The sequence below is a fragment of the Catharus ustulatus genome, chromosome 1, assembly GCF_009819885.2.
Source record: "Catharus ustulatus isolate bCatUst1 chromosome 1, bCatUst1.pri.v2, whole genome shotgun sequence".
Taxonomy (NCBI): domain Eukaryota; kingdom Metazoa; phylum Chordata; class Aves; order Passeriformes; family Turdidae; genus Catharus; species Catharus ustulatus.
This window is the reverse complement of record NC_046221.1, coordinates 6,057,511-6,078,711: the sequence shown is the minus strand read 5'-3', so window position 1 is coordinate 6,078,711 and position 21,201 is coordinate 6,057,511. Positions and strand designations below refer to the sequence as shown.

The window sequence follows — 21,201 nt, the reverse complement described above, 5'->3', positions numbered from 1 at the left end:
GTTGCTTCAGCAGCTGCTGGCACGTACTTATCATCAGGGGTGTTGAAAACAGAGCCAGAGCTAAATGTCATTAAAACTCCAGCTCCGGACACCAACAAGAGAAAAATGAAAAAGTTTGTAAGTGAAGGGTTTGGGATATTTTCTTTTGGATTTCGATTGATTTCACGTAACAACCAAATGAATGAAACAAAATACAGTTAGCAATGTGTTCTGTTGTTCCTGCATGGATTTATTTCTACCTGTTTCTTGCACTCTGCCATAGTTTGAAGGTGTGCAGTGGCTGGGAGCCCTGTTACTGCCGGGGGACACAGGGCGTGGGGAGCAGGGTCACTGATTGATGCCATTGTGTCTCAGCAATGACAGAGTTACATAATTATGTCCATCAGGGATCCTTTTTCCTTTTGCATATTGCTAAGGGACTCTCACAGATTGACCTTGTTTACCTTGGCCATTTTGGTGGTGGGGCAGGCTCTGGTTGATACCCGTTTGTTTCTGCAGCTCTCACCTCCTCCTGTGGCCAGCTGTGCCCCCTGCCCTGCTCTGATTATTTTCCTTCACACTAAATAGTTTTGATTCACTGTCAGAGCCCTTTATTTTCACCATGCCTTTGTTTACCGAGATGAAGCAATGCACTCAGAGCCCAGAGTAATACAAATAATTGGAATTTTGGGGAAACTGGTCCCCCAGCCCTGAGGTCTCAAGCTTCCTGCTCTGCCTGCTTGGTACCAGCACACCCAGCTCCCATCTTGTCTTGGTTTAAACCCACAACCACTCTTGCTGCTGCTGAATACTGCACTTGAATGGAAGTCAGTGCCTTCTCCAAAAACTGTTTGCTGGTTGCAAAGTTCCAGGTTTGTGCTGGGAAGTTGCTTTCATACAAACTCCAGGACTTTGTGGGGTGGCAGAACTTGGCACAATCTATGTTTGGAATAGGGCTGAGCACTCTTCTGGCATCACTGAGGTGGATGAGGCTGAGGCAAATGCTATCACAAATCCCACACTTGGCTCCACATAGTGTGAATACCTTGGACATAAGCTCTGCAAGGCCACTGGCCAGCCACATGATAGTCCAGAGATCTCAGCTGGCCTGGGCTGGTGTTCAGCTTGTACCAACCTCTGATACAGCTGAGTTGTTCCAAGCTGGATTCTGTTCAAGTTCTACAGAACTTCAGGGATGCTTCATATTCAATCCTATGTCAAGAAAAAGCACCAGTACCAGCTGCCTTCCCCAAGATGGTGACTGAATTGCTTCTACAGTTGTGAAACTACATCTGTTTAATCAATGCAATAGTAGGGATTTTTTTTTTATTTTATAAGAGGAAAAAAGGCTTCTTTTGGCCACAGCTTTACAATGTAATGGAACAAGTGGTGCAAATTAACTGCTGAAGCCCTTGTTGTTCCAAGAGCCCATAAGGATAAGTCTCAGGGAAACTTATGGAGATGAATGACCATTATTCTGTACCATCCTGTCCTCTCTTGCAAGGAGAACATTGCAAAAATGCCTGATGTTCTTTGCAGTCAATTGGAAGCTCATGGTTGATAGGAGTTAAGGAGCTCATGCTGCCTCTGCAGTATCATCTATTCTTCTGGAGGTATGGAGAGCATACCTCAGAAAAAAACTCAGGAAAGGCTCAGGAAAGCAAAGGATGTGGTTTTATTGGCAAATTCAATCTCCTAATCTTATGTCCTCTGAGTCTGGACTGGAAGGACTAGAAACCAGTCCCCTTTTCTAACTAGTTTTTGTAAGACTTGACTCAGGTCTTGTGCTGTCAGCCACCAGCCCTGGTCTGGGTAGCTCTTTAAAGCCAGCTGGTCTTTTACCACCTGACTGATTCATTTTGTCCAGCAGCAGCAAACTCCCAGCATCAAATACATTTTCACTAGTGTTCCATAAACTGGGGTAATATATAGAAGTTTACTACTTGCAGAAGTGCCTGAGAATTTGTCACAGAGCTTGTGGAGGCAGGTCCAATGTAAATGGCTTCCTGAGCAGGAGCCCTGGGTGTCTCAGGGGTATTCAGACACTGAAATAGCAATGCCCTTGTCCCAGAGCTACCAGTACTTTGAGGAATAGGTTGCAGCACTTCTGTGCTTTTATAACTGAAAATAACCAGCTTTCCACTGCAATAGTTACTTGCTACAAAGAGAAAACAACTCATAATTTATTTTCAGGAATGAGGTCAAAACAGTGCAGCTTGGGAGGGAAGTGGTGGGTGCAGCAGGTTGGTGATGAGATGAAAAGCTAAAAAGCCTTTCCCTGCTAGGTTAAATCCAGCTTTGGTCAGCAGTGTCTGAAATCTTTTATCATTTGACAGTTGTTCCCCGTGGCCTTTGCAGTGCTGGCTTTGCTCCCTGACATCTGAGCCAGTACTTGCATAAGCAGCCCCCTGCTCGGGCTGCACAGGGCTGGGGAGTTGGCAGGGAAGCATCTGCTGGCCTTGCTGGGATCACACGTGTCCTGTGAAGAGACCTTCTGTTCTTCAGAAGGGTTCAGGTTGAATGAACTTTCTTCCAGGTTTGAAGCCCTGAGCCCTGCCTGTTTCCAGCTGTCTCAGTGGGCAGGGTGGTGGCATGGAGCCTGTAGTGATCATCTGCTCCAAACTGAAGAGCAGCATTTGAGAGGCTCTGCCAGGGCAGCAGCCTCACCAATTGCTCCATCTGGTCCTGGCTGGTGGAGTCATCCCTTCCCCAAGAGAACTGGTCCTGCCCTCAGGTCCCTTCCTCACAGCCTCCTCTGATGCCCATCTCCTGTGTGCACAGATTCTCACAGAATTAAAACCTTAACTAGAAGAGCTTGAAAGTTTTCTGTGCACTTCCTTTCCTTGCCCACTGCAGTTACAGAAGACAGCAGGGCAGGCAGCCAGACCTCTGCCCACAGGCTGCTCTCTAAAGCAGAGCTTTGTGAGCAATCAGTGTGGCTTTCTTACTGATCCATCTCGGGTGGCAAACACTGGGAGCAGATACTTGAGAGCTGTCAGTCCATGCTTCTTTTCTCTGGCACGTTAGCAGGTCAGAACTGCTCCTGCAATCTTTCCATATATTAACACTCACATTGTAGACTTTGCATCTCTCATGCCCAAGATTTTGGATACTGTGCTGTCCCTAGTCAGGGAGGCAGCAGACTTCAAGGAAGAGCCTCTGCAAATGTACCTGCCTGGAGATGTGCCAAGTTTTATCCTGATGCAAAGGAAACACCAAACAGTCAGTTCATTTTTTGTGATTTTTATGGCTGCTGGCTTTGCCTGGCTTCTGCAGCTTCCAGTGAGCCAGTCCTCCAGGTCTGCACCTGGCTGTCTGTGAGCAGGCATTGCTCAGCTTTCCTGAGTCCAAGGGCTGAAGTGATGCTATAAAATCCCTACCCCACTTTGGAGTATTAACTGGAGTGGGAAATGAGGCTGGGTTGGTGTGTTAGAGTGAGCTGCCTGACCACAGCTGATGCTGGTGTGCAGGAATGGCATCAAAGTCTTTGGAGACTTAGGGAGACACTTGCAGAAGATGAGAACTGGGGTGATGGAGAGGAGCAGAATGAAAGGGCAGGGGGAGATCTGTTTAAATACATCACATTTCTCACTGAGCCAGGGAATCTCTGGCATGGAGGTGTCCTCTGCTCCAACAAGCCTGCTGGTGAGGTATTCATTCTCAACATGCCGAGTCCTTTTGGCTCCCATGTTTTCATTTGCTTTATAGCAGGATGACAGCTCTAGGGGGTAGAACAAGCCAGGAATTGACTTCATCATGTGCTGGAGGCACACTGTAATAGTGACCTGGGATGGGCTCTGGGGTGAAGCTGGGGTTAGATGACAGGGGAGGGGATGGATTTCCTGGAGATGCAAAGTGCCTGACTAGCCCTTGGAAAAATGTGCTCTGCCAAAGGGCTCTTGTGCTCTTTCCTGCCAAAGGTTTGCAGCACCACAGGGCTGGGTATTGACAGGAGGTATCAGCTGTAACCTAAAAGGAACCCAACCTGTGCATGCTTTTGGGGGCTGGTCTTGCTGACTTGGCAAGTGGAGGAGATAGATGTAAATCAGCCTGCATGTTCAAGATGAAATTACAAGAAAAAAGTAAATGTGTGAGGAATTCCTCTAACTTATTTTGATAGCATCAGTTTGTGCTGGTCCTGAAATGGAGTCAGATACAATACTTTAGCAGGAAACATGGAGGGGAGAGGAGATGGTTGGTCTGAAGAAGAAGGAGGCAGATCAGGGGTGAAGAAAGCCTACATGTCTGGGGAGGCATAGGCCAACCCTTTGCCATGTAGCTGGTGCAGAAATATCAGAAATGTTGCAGACAATAGAAGCACTTGGCAAGAGAGATATGAAATCGTACCAGGTGTTGGTGGATCCAATGCAATGGACATCACTTTGTTGTCCCCTCCCATGAGTTTGAATTTTATTCATGGGCAGGTAAGAAGAATAAGATGATGGAGTTTAACTTGATAGGACCATTGAACATCCCAACTTGAGTTTTTTTTCATTCCATGTAGCTGATATTTATCCAGGTATGAGTTTGAAATTCCTTTTATGTTAAAAAAGTAGGGATTAATTTCTGGCTGAACTCCTTAAGTAGGATGGGCCCAAGTGTTCATGCTGTCTTGGGCAGATAGCACACTTGCTAAGCCTGTTTGAGCATTCACAGCTGTGCCAACACCAGCATCTAAAACTCTAAACTCTAAAACTCTGCAGACATATCTTCTGGAAACCCTTGGATAGCTTCTTGGGGTACTTCCTGGCTCCATCCTGAAGTTTAAATGTACACATATATTGCTGCTCCTCAGCCTTATTTCATTGCTGGGTATCAAAACAGTACTTTATTGGTAAGAGTGTGAAGAGTTGCAGCAAGAGAACAGGGCTTAATTTGATTTTAATCTTACCCAGTTTCTGTGCTGGGAAAAGAAAATAAGATGGTAACTGATTCCTCATGTATGGGCAGTGTGGACTTGCCAGTGGTTGATAGATACATCTCATTTCAGGGCACTGATACAGTTGTGGGTTTGGTGCATGGCTATGCAACCATCTTCTCTCCTTTTTCATCCCTTGTGCCCTCAACCAGATCCTGCATGGACAATTCTGTCCCACAGGAGAACTTGGGCTATAGTTTCCTGTACACTTCCAGGGGTAAAAGCAGCAATGCCACTGCACAAAGTGATTCTGCTTTGCTTCTGGCCCCTTTCCCACTGCTGCCTACCTGTGCCAAGAGGAGTGTTTGTACTGCACTGGGAAACCAGTCCGATTCAGAACTAACCAGAAGGAGGGAGGCCTGAGGTTCTTTGTCATCCACATCACCTTGAGCTCTAATTGTGAAAGGCAGAAGAAAGCTGGTGCTGTATGGATCATTTCAAGGGAAGGGGAGGGGAAGTTCTGTCTGGTGTCTAGAGAAAGCAGACATTTACTGCACTAATGTTCTGCTAAAAGCACCATCCAGTACCAACTAAGGCAATGGAAATTATTCTACCAAGAGGTATAAGAGCAGGAGCAGTCCCACAGCAATTTATTTTCCATCAAACAAGAGCCATGAAGTCATTAGTTATTTCTTCAGAAGGCTTTGGTAGGTGTGCTAGAGAGCCCTGTGTTGTCTCTGCCATGCCATATGTGCACAAAAAGATTAATTCCCAGGTTAGCAAGAGAGGAATTATGATGAGACACAGGTCTGACTCAGACACAGTGGGAAGAGGCAAATGCCACAGGCTGAAGCAGTGCTTGGACTCTTGCTGAATTTTGAAACAAGCTAGAATGAGAGATTTTTCTTTCCTTCTAATAAAAGAAGAAAAGAGGGTTTTAAAAAATTAATATCAGAAGCAAAGAACTGTCAAATTATGGCTTCTTTCTTTTGCTGCAGCTTTTCTGAGGATTTGGAGTACTTTGCAAATATTTAATTACTCGCACACCAGTGCCCTTGTAAGCATTGCAGAAAATAAACAAAATTAAACTGTGCTGTGAAGCTGGCATTCCAGCTGTACCTCTGGTGCTATTACTGGCACCTCTGGAGCTATCCTATTCATTGCAAGAGTAGGAACCTGAGGCTAACATAAACTGATAAATTAAATAGAGAACAAGTCCTGGGGCCTGAGTCCTGAAGTCTGCTCTGATAACCTTATATCCTGCTATTCCCAACCTTGGGAAGCATTACAATGTGATCACTGCCTTTAGCTGTATGCACAGTACAGTGCACATTCCCCTGGCACCAGCCCTGGAGCTGTCATGCCTACCCTGCAAACAGATGCCCTACTGGTCTTTATGTGCATTAATATTCTGTGTCTCGGCTGCACAGCGAGTGGATGTACTGTGCTGATGAAATCACCCACAGGGATTTCAGTGGGGTTCTGCAGACTCTTATTTAGACTGTTCTTCTCGTCAGCTTGCACCTCTAATGACATATTTGTAAAATGTTTGGAACTTTCTTCTGATTCCACGGGGTGTTCCTCTGCTTTAGTGTGTTACAGAAATAAGGTATGTGGTTAAGGTGCTGGTTTATTTCAAGCAAATATTTGCCTCAATTACCTTATTTTTTAAAATTTACACTGACTGAACATATCATAAATCATAGGTGAAGCAACAACCTACCCTGTTCTGCAACCCCTCAAGGAGCTGCTTTCAAAAAGCTGACATCACATAGTGCAGTGATTAAATATGAAATCCTAAATGTGAAATTAAGCATCACAGCAAGTAAGCAATTGCTTCCAAACTTGTCCTTATATACTGTGCATGCAGCATACCTCCTCCCACCTTTCCCCCCTCATTTTCCTTCTCTTTTCCTTTGCCTGTCGAAATGCAAACCCTTCAGGGCTGTGGCGTCTGTCTGTCCATGGAGAACTTTGTGCACAGCGGGTGCTCCCAGAAGCAGAAATGAGCAGTGGTGGTGGTGGCCGTGCTTTGGGAGCTTTGCTGTGCAAAGCCAGGGAGAGAAGCACAAAGCAGTTCTAGCGTGCTCTGGCAGAGGGCAGGGTGACGGAGGGACAGACAGTGCTGGCCACCAAAGTGTCTCCAAAGACGGGCAATTGCAGTTTTCTGTGATGCCAGGGGAGCATTTAGCTCAGCTTGGCTCAAAACAGAAGAAAGCCTGGATAGGACAATAGAGGTTAATGTGGAAAGCGCTGTTAAATGCCCGCCTGAGCAGACAGCCTCTTTGCTAAAACAGAAAACAAAAGTTATTTCACCAAGGGCTCCGAACACAAAGTACTCAGTGAAAGTTTAAATGCCAGGTGGTGTATTAAGTAAATAAAGGCGTCCCGCTGCAGGCACAGTTCCTCCCAGCAGCCGGCTCTATCCAGCAGGGTACATGTGAGTCCATCCCTGCGGTGCGGGGCTGGCCCGGGGCTGGGGGGGCAGGCGGGTTCTGCTGGCACATCGATGGTGGCCAGCGGCGGCACCCGGCTCGCAAAGCTGGCTCTGGTTCATGGCTCACCCGGCTGGGCTCAGACACGCGGGATGCACAGACGTCGTGCGTCTCTGTGGCGCAGTTTGAATGGAGAGCGGTGATCGATTTTCATTTTAGTGACTTTTCAGATGGGTGTCGCAGCGCTGCGCAGTTGGCTTGGTGGTGCCATGCAGCGGCTGCGGGATGTCACCTCTTGTCCCGGCTACGTGTGCCCCAAAGCCCTGAGGGACACGGCCCTGCTCAGCCCCTTCTGCTCAGCTCTGTGTGTCCCAGAGCCCTGCGGGACACGGCCCTGCTCAGCTCTGTGTGCCCCAGGAGCCCTGCAGGACACGGCCCTGCTCAGCTCCTCCTGCTCTGCTGTCAGTGCCCCAGGAGCTCTAAGGGACACGGCCTGCTCAGCTCTGTGTGCCCCACAGCTCTGAGGGACACGGCCCTGCTCAGCTCCTCCTGCTCTGCTGTCGGTGCCCCAGAGCCCTGCAGGACACGGCCCTGCTCAGCTCCTCCTGCTCTGCTGTCAGTGCCCCAGGAGCCCTGAGGGACACGGCCCTGCTCAGCTCCTCCTGCTCTGCTTTGTGTGCCCCAGAGCCCGATGGACACGGCCCTGCTGCCCTGCTCGGCTCCTCCTGCTCTGCTTGTCGGTGGCCTGGCCGAAGTGAAAAGCTGATACTGCACTGAGCCCGTGCTCTGTGGGTGATGGATGCACTGGAGGGTGAAGCACTCTTTGCTCGTGTTTCTCGTGCCCAAACCTCCTTCTCCTGCTTCTCCTGGTTCTCCAGGATGTTCCCCCATCTCTGTTAATACTTTGTTCCTCTCTCTGGCACTTGTGCTGGCAAGGTACACGCTGTCTGTGTTTCTGAATCCTGGCCGCAGCCATCTGGTGTCTGACGAAGTCTTGGTGCTGAGTCTCTCAGTATAATTACCACGCCGAGTTAATTATTCGTGCCAGCCCAGGCACTTATTCAGTGACTACCTCAACCATTACCAGGACCTCTTCATTCATCACCTGTCAGGCTGTCCAACAGCAATGGAATGTGCATTTGGCCGTCTCAAAAAGAAACTATTCTTTGCCATCAAGCTTGTGAGTGATCCCCCTTTCTTTGCTCTGAATTATTTGGCCGTGGTCTTTTCTCCAGTATTTGCAAGACAAAGGAGAAGCATTGGCAGAAAATTAGTAGTTAGAAGCCAGGCTGGAACCTTGCTGCCAATAAGAACTAGAAAAAGCCCATCGGGAGGGATGCTCTCCACCAGGATTTCTTGTCTTGGATCCCGTGTGTTTATTGCTTTATGAGCTGACATAATTTGTCAAGTCTCTCCAGATTTGACAAGTGCATTTAAGAAATGTGAGATAACCAATGTGTGGTTCTGGGCAAGATGGAAGATCATCTGTCTAATCATCATTGCAGGAGAGATCTTCAGTAAAACCCTTTAAGGATACAGCATCATCTTTTTTTAAAGGATATAGCCAAGAGTTTTTTCCTGATCAGCCTTTCCTCATAAAGGTGCCTTGAGATCTTCAGAAAGAGGAACAGTTCTCAAAACTTTGCTAATTAAACTCTTCAGCTCCTGATTTTCTCAGTTTTATGAGGAAAAGGTGTTACATTGCAGATTCCACAGATACAAGTGTGGTTTTGGTACATAAATAGACCACAAGTGGAATAGAACAGGCTGAATTTTGAATACAAAAAAAGTGGGGCTTTGTCTTTGATTTTACAAAGTGAGGTAGCATCTGAAGCAAAAACTGGAGCTTTCAGGGTCAGGTATTTTTATGGCTGAGGCCACTTAAGGAGTGGTTTCCTTTACTACTACTACTACTACTTTTTAAACTACTATAAATAAATTAGATTTTTTTTTTTTAAGTTTAAAAAATATACATTTCCTGTGAAATTTTCAGGCACACAATATTTTAATTACTTAAGAGATGTATTTTTATCTTCCTCTGATTCATGAAAGCAGCAGAAATGTGTTTTTGGTAACAAATAAGTTTCCCATTGAGTGGTGTACCCACTACATGGAAAGCCACGGAGCTGTTTAAGTAAGATTGAAACAAGTATGTTTGCTAGTGCAGGTGGGATAGATGCTGCTCAGCTGGAACCAGGCAGTTTGGAAGGGCTGGAAACCCTGACCATTGTATATGTGAGGCAGTGTCAGTCACAGATAAAGGCTATAGGGCTCAAGAACAGGAGCTGGAATTCTTATATGGTGGGAGGCACCTGAATTGGTGTGCAAGTGACAAAATGTTAGATAACACAGGAAATTTCCTGGGCAGTGTCCATGCTATTTTTTGGTACAATAACTCTTCAGGTTTATTTGTCATACTTAATTTACTATTTTTTAAACTAGTGGTTATTTTACAATATTTAGTGCCAGTGTCAGGAGTACTGTTTGGAAATTGGCAGTAGCCATTTACCTGCTGATGGGTTCAGAGCTTTACTGCCATTAAGTGGCATTAAACCTCATTTCATGTAATTTGCATTGATTTGCTTATGTGTCAGAATTAACATAGTATTGTGTCTGAAGAGTGAATCAGCTTAATGAACCAGCAGCTCAACTCAGATTCACTTGTGCTGCAGGGTACTTAAAATTCAGCAGCCACAGCCGGCCGCCTTCTCTGTTTCACTGCCAGCTGAGAATGCAAATGAAAGGACAGCGTTGTCCTGGGAAAGAGTCAAGACAAAAAGTGTCACATGGAGACACTGCAAATGGAAATTCCTTTTTGGATTTTTTGTTTTGTTTTGTTTTTTGGGTTTTTTTCCTGAGAAGTTTCACTCTAAATGGTAAATTAGTATGTCTCTATATATAAACTCAGAAAACTGTTTTAGCCACAGCTTTATGTATTAGCATTGTTATTATTTGCTTGATCAGGTACAGGATGAGAGAATACTGAAGTGTGATTTGTAGGGAAAACGCAAAGAGTGATTTCATTTTCATGGCCAGTAACTCTCTCCAGTTTCAGCAGCTTAAGCACACAAATGTAAAAGTTTGAGGGCAGGCTGCTGGCTCCATCCTTAGGGCCCCAAGTGTGACTATTACTGTCCCCCTGAAGCCAAACCTCTGTAAAGGAGTGTTGGCACATCCCTGGAATCCCTTGCACATCCTATGGGGGCAGGTGGCTCCAAAGGTTCGTGGGGGCAGCAGCTGTTTTTCCTTCTGGAAAAGGATTGATGAAAAGGAAGGCTTTGGCAGGAATCACTGGGCTGTGAGCATCCTGCCTCCCAGAAACCACCAGATGCATCCTGCCAGGTCAGGCATGAAATGTAGGTGACAGAACTCATTGTGGGTGTCACCCTGGGAATGTAGGAAATGTAGGAGGGCATCCACCCTTCTTCCCTTGGGAGTACACGGATGAGAGCACAGCACTTCATCCTTTCCTGTTATGTATCAGTGGAGGGCTGGTTCAGATCAGAATGCCCAAGCACGTGGGTGAAAAACTTAAGGCTGTGCAAAATAAGAGCTTTATTTAAGAGAAATTGTTGTAAATGCCTAGAGAAACAAGTGAAGGGAGCAACATTGGTTTTGTCTGTCTGTACCAGCTGGTGCTGAGTGTGACTTGAGCCAAAGGTGTGGGCACAGCCATTTCAGCAGTGCTTTTTGGGGCATCCAACCCATGATGTGTGGCTCAATCCCAGCTGAAGTTGCTCAAATAGGGGCACAGAACTGAGTGTGAGCTGTCCCTGTCACAGGGGAAAGGCAGCTGGAGAGAGCCCCATTCTGCTCAAAGTCTAGCTCTATCTAGTTCTGTCAGGATCTCACATACACATTCCATGTAAAGTTGTAATATGAAAGTTGTTTTGAACCCCATATTCATGTGAATCTCATGAATATTCTTATTCACATGCATGATCAGTTATGCAAATATTAGTACTTATGATTCATCAATTCAGAGACCACAAAGCTATCCTCTTTTTTTTGCTCTTGTTTTGTCCCAAAAAAGGTAATGTGAGAATGAATCAGAGCAAAGCAAAACTCTTGGATTGTTCAGAACTGGATAGAGTTAATCAATAGGAAATATAAAATCATTGAGCCATCAGAATGTTTTGGGTTGGAAGAGACATTAAAGATCATCCAGTTCTAGACCCAAAGGACAAAACCTTTTGTTAGCCAGAGACACAGCAAGCAATCTGCTAGACCTTTTTCTCTTTTTTCAATTTTTTTCTAAAATTTTTTTGTACTATAAAAAAGGGACAGCTATTTAGTTTCATAACATGAAAGCACCACATTTTGTTCATATTGGTAACAGAACTAGTAGGGTTTGTAGTCAATGTCAAAGTTTGGGATGTTTTTTTTCCCAAATCCTACATACATACTGAATTGTTTCAGCTTCATTATAGAAGAATTCTGAATTGTTGTCTGGTTTTCCCTGCTTTATTGTTCTAAGTACATTCTCCCAAATAATCTGCTTTTAGCCATGGGAAAGAGCTGTATCTTGTCTCTTCACTGGATTCCTTCTGCTGTAGTAGAGCAGGGCACCTAATGCATGTACAGATAACAATATATTTACACCAGTGCTGCTGTTTAGTTGTCAGTACAATAGGACTAAACTAAGGTTAATACAAAGTCCTGTTACTCCTCAACTGATTTTTCCCTGGATATATATTACAGATTTTCATTCTTTGATGTGGGAAACTTTTATAAAAGACTTCATAGGATTTAGGGTGTTGGGCTATATCACGGCAGCCAAAAGTATTTTGTTGTAATATTTGTAAAAAATTAAGCATTTCCTGTGTGATTATGACTTCAATCTCAGTGTTGTACAAATGTAAATAACATAGATACCCCAATAATGCTATGAGGTAGGCTTCTAAAAGATTGAAAAGCTTAATTACATTAATTTTATCTAGTACCCTGCAAAATAATTATATTTTTCCCTCCAACTCTGAGCAACTAAATTGGATCTCAGATGTATTAGGGTGTGCCTCACAGTGAGTACTCTATGTTTGAAGTGCCTGGTTGGAACAAACAGCTCTAAGGCTCAGTGTGCTGGGGTCACAGATGCTCTTCATCCATGAAAACTCATGCCAAGCATCCAAGGCTGGCATCCAGAAGGAGATTCACACCAGTGAACGTTCTTATAAGATGGAAACCACACAGTCTGTCCTGCCTGGGCTGTTCCATGTCTGTGAGGAGGTGACAGTAGTTTCCACAGGATGTAAGAGATGTTACTTCTCTGGTCCCATTTGATCCATATGTCCATGTCCTACAGATGTCCTCTGCCATGTCCTTGGCAGGCTCAGCTGCTGAGTGTGTGGTTTCTGTAGGTCTGGTAAAAGCTCTTCTGGCAGAGCCTCTCAGCACTGGAAATGGTTCTTGTGGACTTGCTGAATACATTAGCACACAATGAACACATCCCAGCAGCAAGACTTGAAGATCTAATGGTGTTTTTCTCCCTTTTAGTGGTTTTCCATTTGCATCGATTACAGCTCTCTCAACCCCCAATCTGAGCACTCAGGGAACATTTGTTCCATAAAAACACAGAGGAGCATCCTATTTAAATTTCTCTCCAAGCAAAAACTGAACAGGCAAGTTAGGTGTCCTTTCAATCCTTAAGGAAGTGGAAACTCAATCCAGCCCCCCCCTGAAATGAGCAGGGGTTGAGAACATTCAAAATGCCAGGGTGGTTATTCTTGCCTCACTCCATGGCATGTCACATCTACCAACATCTGTACCTGCCCCCAACTCCTCTGGGCCTGTGGGATTGCTGCTTGACTGGCAGAGCTGCAGGGCTCCTTAAAAATCAAATTAAATGGAGGTCCAGCTGCAGGTTTGGAAAAGGACCAAAGATAGGGACTGAGTAGGGGGTCCTTTTTGATTCCAGCAATGCTAAAATTCATCAGCTAGAATTAAGATTTTATTTGGAAGAAATAAATACAGTACTCTGTACCACAAAACCCACTATTAATAAAACATATTAGAGCCTAATTATTTTGCAGGTTTCATGTTGAGTGACTCTATTATTATAGAGTTAAGTCTCTTATTATGTAAAAGCCATCAAGAAAGGTTGTTTTCAAAGAAGAATAATAGGTAAAGAACAATTACACATATTGCATGTTAATTCCTTTAAACACAGGGTATGCTAACTCTTCTCCAGATATGTCAAGAGTAATAGTTTCTTCAAGTAATAGATCCCTCCCTGAGTGGTCCAGTGTTCCAAGTCTAGGAATTTAGGAAAGACCCTCTGGTGCAATAATCTCTGGTAGAGCCCTGCAAGCTCACACCAAGGAGCCAGACTTGCCATGAAAATGTCTTCTCAAACACTCCTTTGAGTGGCCTGGGATTTTATGCTCATTAACCTGCTCTCTGTTGATGGGCTTGAGTGCCCTCTGGACTAACTGATCATCTACACAAATCTGTGGAAGCACAAGAAATGAGCCAAATTCAGAGATCTTACTGCCCACTTGACAATTCATATCCCAGTTCAGCCTCATGGTTTTTATGCATCTAAATCCTGATTTATGCTGGCACCAGAGAACCACCCTTGGTTTGCTGATGTACATGAAACCAGAAACACAGATGTTGGAACCTGAATTTTCTGACTGGTGGTGGATGTCTGCTGGTTCTTAAATGGGAAATAAACACAGTTTAAATCTGTTTGTTCTCAATTCAGAGCTGCCCTAGGAACGTAACCAAAAACACAGCTGGGGTACATACACATGTCAAATAAAAACAGGGTGCTCACAAGAGAAATTATCTGCTGCTGACGCTGATCTTTGGCAATACATAAGATCAATCTTTCTCCTCAAAGGCAGCTGAAAACAATTTTAGTTTGTACAAAGGTTGTACAAGAGCTTTACAGAAAGCAAATTGAGGCTTAGGAGAAATATGCCCTGTTCCTTTTTGTCTCTGCTCCTAATTGTATTTTAACTGCTGGCTGAGATACTGTTAAAATAATGAAAAAGAAGAAAAAGCAATCATTAAAGGTAAAGCCATGTGCCATGAGATAAAGGTAATCCTGAGACTCACAGGAGTATTAAAATGACAACAGTAAAGTAATACCTGTGCTGAGTGTCATTTTAGAAATAAGCAATCAGACAGGAGGTGAATACAACACAAACCTCCAGCACTCCCATCCTGCCACTGTGCCTCCCTGTAGTGGATCAGACAGTTCAACCAGCTTAAAGGAGTTTTAATGGCAAGGCACAGATTTCCTTCCATAAACAAGGAGGTGAGATCCCTACTTTCAGTTTGGGGAAATGTGATGAAAAAATACAGGATTTCTGTAAAACTGAGATCTCCCTCTGCTTTTTACCTGAATTGATCTTTGATCATTCCTGTTGTTCACAGCCTCTGGCCTCTCCTCTTCTCCATCTACCCCAACACAAGTGACCAAGCAGCCCACGTTTCCTCTGGAATCCTACAAGCATGAGCCTGAGAGACTCGAGACACGGATTCACTGTTCCTCGCCTCCGGACACAGGGCAGAGATTTTCTCTGCCTCCATCACAAAGTGCAGCCAAGCCTCCCATCATGACACCAGCTCCCTGTGCTACCTCAAAACCAGTAAGTGAAGCTTGTGTCCAGTTTTCCACTGGGAATTGTACAGGGCTGTGTGGACAGTGTCCTGTGTTACTATTGATGGGCTGCAGTGTGTGTGTCCATGGGACAGAATGAGTACAAAGCTTTTTACTTCAGTTTGCTTCAGGTTTTGGCTGAGAGGGCACTGGGAATTCAGAATCCCTTCTGATTTACCCAAATAGTAACTAATCATTGCACTACTTTCAAAGTGACTTTTGTAATGGTTTCAGATGCCAGGGTACACTGCTGAGATGCCACCCCAGAGATGGATAAAATTTTATTTAGGATTTTCTTTTATCTCCCTTAAGAAGAGCTGATGAGAGAGTTAGCAGCCAAAGAGAGCATATAAAAAAGAAATTCACAGTCTGAGCTGCAGGGGTTCTGAGTTCCTGCTGCCTCTGGAGTCTGAGATGACTGGGACAGCTGGTGACTAATAGCACAAGTTGCTATCACACCTCCCGCCCCAGCTCAGAGAGTAGAAAAGGAAGGGCAGCACTACCAGGGCATTTATCCAGCCTCCCACATGGCAAAGGTGTCTTCATAAGAGTGGTTTCTTCAGTTCCTGGTAATGCATGAACTCAGCAGTTCCTGGGAACACATCAATTCCAGCCTCTGATATTCTCCAGTACTGCACAGCTCTGTGCCTCCTCCCCTCTCCCCTGACCAGCCTGAGTCTCAGAGGCATCACTCTCCTTTTCTTTCTCCTCTGCCTTTTTGCCCCCTTTTCCTTTTGTGCTAATTCCTTCACATTACCTGTTATCTTTCCATTTCTCTGACTCATGGAACCAGCAGACCTTGATCTATCACCACACTACCCTGCATCTGTCTTGCCCAGTTTTTCTTCTTTTTTTTCCCCCCAAAATATAAAACATACAACTTTTTTTTTTTTTTTTAATCTAGAAATCTACAACTGTAAAGGGCATAGAGGTTCATGAGGTCAGTTGCTCTGTTGAACAGCTACAAGTTCTGTTTCATTCCAGTTCTCAGTAATTTATTTAAAAGCAGGAAGTTTCCTCCCACTCACCCATGGGAAAGCTGTTCCAGGATCTGGACACAGTAACACAGCAATCCCAAAGCCTTTTTGCTTTTGTGTGAGGTACCTCCAGTAGCAGCAGCTGTTGTGGTGCTGAAAGCATTTGGGTTTTGGATCAGAATTCATCTGCTACTTTCAAGTCATTCACACACACCCCATAAAACACCTGCCCTATTTTGGGGAGCCCTTCTGTAAAGGTTAGGAAGTCTCTGATTTTCAAAATAATTTTTTCATGGACAGGTTATAACTATTTGCTCTTATAATTAATGGCCATTTTCATTCATTGTTTGCTACATCCTGTTGTACCAGTAGCCAACCTTTGTTTTTTTTAGATCAAGCAAGCCAAACTCTCCCTACAAATTACAGACTTTCTGTTTTTCTGCTATGCAAAAGTAAATCATTGAAATATTAAATAAAATAAATCCTAAATTTATAGTTAGGGAACTCCAGTAGTAACTTTTCTGCAGCCAGCTCACTGCCTTTTGATGTCAGTGTATTCTTGGGATACAAAAATTATTAAACCCAAAGGTTTGTAGGATACAAAAATATTTTGGGTAGGTTTTAGTCAATCAGTCATATTATTTGCATATGAATGTGTTCATCTGTGTTATGCAGCTACAGAAGAGTCTTTTGTACCTGTTAGAATAGAAGTGAGGAAACAGCATAATCTTAGCACATTCCACTGACTGAAAGACTGAAAAGTTTGTTTTGTTTTTGATTATTTGCTGATTCAGACCACATGAAGTTGAGAAGAAGATGCCAGAATAAAGAAACAGAATTCTCAGCAGGTTTTTATGAATAGTTGTGGTTGTATATATGTACAAGAGAGAGTCTGGAGGGGTAACTCAGAGTGCTGGACTCAATTCTCTCCTGTTCAGAAGATACAGAAATATGTGGGATGTGTAGCACCTGATTGTCTGGTACCCTCTGTACTCATTTGTGTCTGAGAGCAGTGAGTGTGCAGGGCTGCCAGTGAATCATTAGGGTTCTGTTTTACTTGGCAATAAATGTCAGCAGCCACAGAGCAGTGAGGAACAAAGCTCTGATGTTTAATTTTCAACAGAGACTGGATAGAGAGATTAGATTTGCCATTCTCTTCTAGGAGGAACTGTTAGAGAGAAAGGCTGAGCTCCTGCAGAAGGACATGAATCTGAAGCTGATGAGTGTTCTCTCACTGTGGTGTATTTTGATCCCTGCAAATTATTGACCCAGCATTCCTTTGCAAATACAACAGCAGTAGACAAACATTCTTGACTTGAGTACTGTGCTTCAAACATTTCATTTATTCTGAGCTGTGTGTTAATAAATATATTATTTCACAATCATGTGCCATGAACAAATCTGTGAGAGGCAAACTCAATTTCTTCTTTGCTTACATCACTATTTGCTGGCAGAACAATTTCAGTTATTTTAAAAACACACTATAAATGTTATGATAAACGGTTTCATAGTGGCCATACTGTTAGGTGATCAGTTCAATGATATGGAAGCTTCTATGTTGACATCTGAAATGACAAGCTGACCTTATCTGCAGGGCTCTGTCAACTTAAATGTCATTTACCTATTACATTGCTTAACTGGTAAAGTGTGAGACCCCAGAATTATTATAAATTATTAATGATCAAAACAACAGAAGAAAAGATAACCATAGAAAGATAAAGGGCATATAGTATCCGGACTTGGAATTAATCTTAGCCCATTTTTATAATTAATGGCATTTGAAGCTGGTTCTGAAATTGTTTTTTACCTGTCTGAGACTCAGGTGCAGAATGATTAAATCTGTAAGAGAGCAGAAATGGAGGGAAGAATAAAAATACTTATTTCCCAGCAGATGTAGCCAAAACTTTTCATACTTTAGCAGCACTTCCAACAGTGGGTATTTTCATGTGATTTGTAAGCCTTTGATTCTGGGCAGGGGAATAAATAGTGGAAGACAGCTCCTGAGAGAGGGAGATCCTCCTTCAGCAAGTATCATCTCAACACAGTACACAAAGCTAAGCAATTAACCTCATGCTTAATGGATGTCTGTGCTAATCACCAAGGTCTGGATTTATCCCACCTAACTTTAGAAACCTTTCTGAGCTGCTTAGGCTGGGAGTGCAGCAGCTCCAGTTGTCTCTGTATCCCCCAGAGAGGCATTTGCAGGGGATGGATCAGATCCCCAGGGGGCTGAGCAGCCCCTGGGGCTGGCTGTGAAGGCAGGGATTGACTCTGGGTGCTGCATTTCTGATCCAGGCACTCCTCAGATGCCCGAAGCTGGAGGTGCTGGGGCTGTCACACACCACTGCAGCAGCCCTGCCAGGCTCTCCCCTGCATGTGTGGGTGTTCCTGGTGGCTGAGTTAGGTTATAATGAGAAATTCAGCTGATAAGAGATCAAAGCTGTGCCCAAAGATTACCGTGCACTGCATTAAACGGCAAAGGAGCAATTTGATTTCTCACAATGCAGTTCATAACTCTGTACTTTGGCCTTGTGTTGTTTGGATGGTGTAGCCTTCAGGCAGTCAGTGGTAAATGATAACTCTTCTCTAGTGTGACATTACAAACCATGAAAGGAATGCTGAGAGATTGCAAATTCAGTAAGGAACCTGTTTGCCCTGTTTCCACCTTGTCTGTATTTCGAAGTGGAATGTGGTATGTTGGGCACTATATGGTTGTATCCTTTTCTTTCATCCTTTCTTTTTCCCCTCATGCATAAGACACTGTGAAAGTAGCACTACTTCCTGCAAACACAAGCATTTCTGTGGTACCTCATCTGCTGGTTTCCCCTTTCCCAGCATGAGAGGAGCCCAGGCCAGAAGGTGCTGGCTCCAGCCTTTGGGATCTCTTCTGGTGGAAAACAAGGCTGGGGCTTCCTCTGCTCACAAGAAGTGACAAAGGCAGAACATGCCTACAAATGGCCCTTTCCATATGATTGTGTAGTGAGCCACTGTCCTCCAAATAACTTGCAAGCCAAGTAATTTCCCAGAAAGTTCTTAACAAGAAGGAAAAGTCAGTTAGAAAGTGATCACAGACTGACTCTTGTGTGAGTGAGCCCTGTTAAAACTGCAGGCAGAGCACACAGAAGGGAGTCTGGTCTCTATTCATTTTGCACAGTCCTTGCTGCTCCAGCACATGGGAGAGGAGAGATGTAATGTACAGCTGGGACTCTCTTCAGTCCTGGATAAAAGGGAGAAACCAGATTGTTCCTGCAGCTACTCTCTTGTTAAACAGTAGCGCTTCCCTGCAAAGCTATTCATGCTGTTTCTTAGCCAAAATGTAGTAAACTCCAAAACAGGGCTGTTAACTTGTTCAGCGTGAGAGAGAGGCTGTTACATCACACCCTGTGCTGGCAAGGAGCCTGGGAACCAGGATATGTGCAGCAGGTCCTTTGGTTTGGCTCTCTCCAAAAAGCCATACCACCTATCAGAGCTGCATAATCTGCTGGGTGAGTGTAGAGATTGAAATCTGATTAAGAGAATCTTTGATTCTGAGGTTGTCTTAAAAAGAAAAAAAAAAAAAATACAGACTGGGGGAAAAAATAGGAATCCAGTTTTCCAATGTACCAGAACTCCTTATTTCAGTATTCCTGTGGTTTAAGGCAGTGTATGAGAGTGCCAAGACATTACTGTGATTCAGCTGTGATTCACACCACAGTAAACTGATCACCAAAATTAGAGCCCCAGAGGCTGTCATTTACCAGTGACAAAGCTCTGGCAGTGCTGGGGTGTCCAGGCTCCTCTTAAGTGCCTTAAGAGCAGCACCCCTGGGAGGTGATTGTGCTCCCTAAGAGATCCCAGGGGCTGTAACAAGCTATCCTTGTTTAATCCTTTTTCCCTGTGGGAGCTGTTGCTATCCATGTGAAAATGTGTTTAAATTTAAAATATTTCTCCAATAGTGGGCACACAACTAATTAGTTGCAAACCTAGTAGAGGAATCACTCTGTGTTGAACCCTAAAACAATTAGGAAAATACAGCTGGGAAAATGTTTGGAGCCACCTGATTTGATTTCAGTCTCTTTTGACAGAGCATGGTGGTGGCTCCACAGAATTGAATATAAGTTCATAGGAGAATTATTTAATATGGTTGGAAAGTGCATAGTGAGGTTTAGTGGGACATAAAGAATAAATTAACCTGAACTTTACAAAAATAGAAAGCTTCTGCTGTATCACACTACTTGTTAATCACAGCTCCCATTTTATTAATATTCTGTTTCCTCACTTCACTTTCTCCCTATTAGTAGTATCTTTTGTATCCCATTTGGTGTTTTTCTCCCATTTTAGTATTTAGAATATGCAAAAAGCATCTTGCTATCCCTTTTATATTGGCTAATTTGTTGGGGTTTTTTTAAAGCTACTTATTTGTTTTAAAAAAAAAGTTCAACCACAACCTCCTGAAACACTGGTGCCCTCATATATTTGTATTCTGGTTGCAGTTCCAGATTTGTGCAATCAATCTTACAATGCAGAGAAATTTTATTGCATAAAGATTATTTTTTCTGCCCTAAGGAAATGTATGCCTGTGTCAACTTGTGGCTTTTTCTGCAGCTACAGAAATAATTTAATCAACTATCCATGGGTTCACTCAGTGGAGTATTTATTTTAATGACATGAAGTCCTACAATTCCTGTTCTTCCTAGCCTTAGATCAAAAGGAGGAAGGCAAGGACTAGCCAGAATGCTGAGTCCAATCAATTCCCAGCTGCTTTGACAGCTCTCATAAGGCTATAAGTAGCTAAGGCAATTAAAACTAGAGCATCTCTGGGGCTTTCTAAAGATACTCATTGGTACCGAAATCATGACCCCAGCACCCTGAAGACAGAGTTAGTAGCTTAAACCTAAATTACTTTTATCACCCTAAATCCTGCACTATGCATGGTATAAAAAGGCTAAACCTAAGGATCTGGCCTCGTGTGTCTATATAAATAGATATCTTTTGGTTAAGTACCATGATGTAAGAGGGTGGTGGAGGGACAGCCTCATTTTACCCATTGAACTGATTTCTCATGGCACGGTTTATTTTGAATTTTAGACTTGTTAATTTAATAAGCATCCTGTTATTCTGCTTAGAGGATCAGAACTTCTGGTAGGAGTGACCTCCATCAGTGATTAGAAGCCAGATGCCTACTCTGTGATTTAATATAAAGCTGCAGTTTCATGCAGGGTGACTGACAGTTTCTTACCAGCTGTATCTGGACAATTTTGGAACACTAAAATTATTCACCATTAGGGCTGTTTATTCACAAAGTAGTAGGGATTATAGACCAAAGTTTTCCCATGAAAATGGAGGAGAGATAAACAGCTTTGAACT

At 43.8% G+C, this 21,201-nt stretch overlaps 1 protein-coding gene across 7 annotated transcripts in view; it reads left to right on the top strand.

Annotated features, from left to right (window-relative positions):
* PRKAG2 (protein kinase AMP-activated non-catalytic subunit gamma 2) overlaps positions 1–21,201 on the top strand; it is a 208,752-nt gene that overhangs the window by 129,362 nt on the left and 58,189 nt on the right. For all 7 annotated transcript variants that reach the window (XM_033057249.2, XM_033057260.2, XM_033057269.2 and 4 more), the window contains one exon: positions 14,653–14,867. In XM_033057249.2, the coding sequence (XP_032913140.1) occupies positions 14,653–14,867 (215 nt within the window). The remainder of the gene's footprint in view (positions 1–14,652; positions 14,868–21,201) is intronic.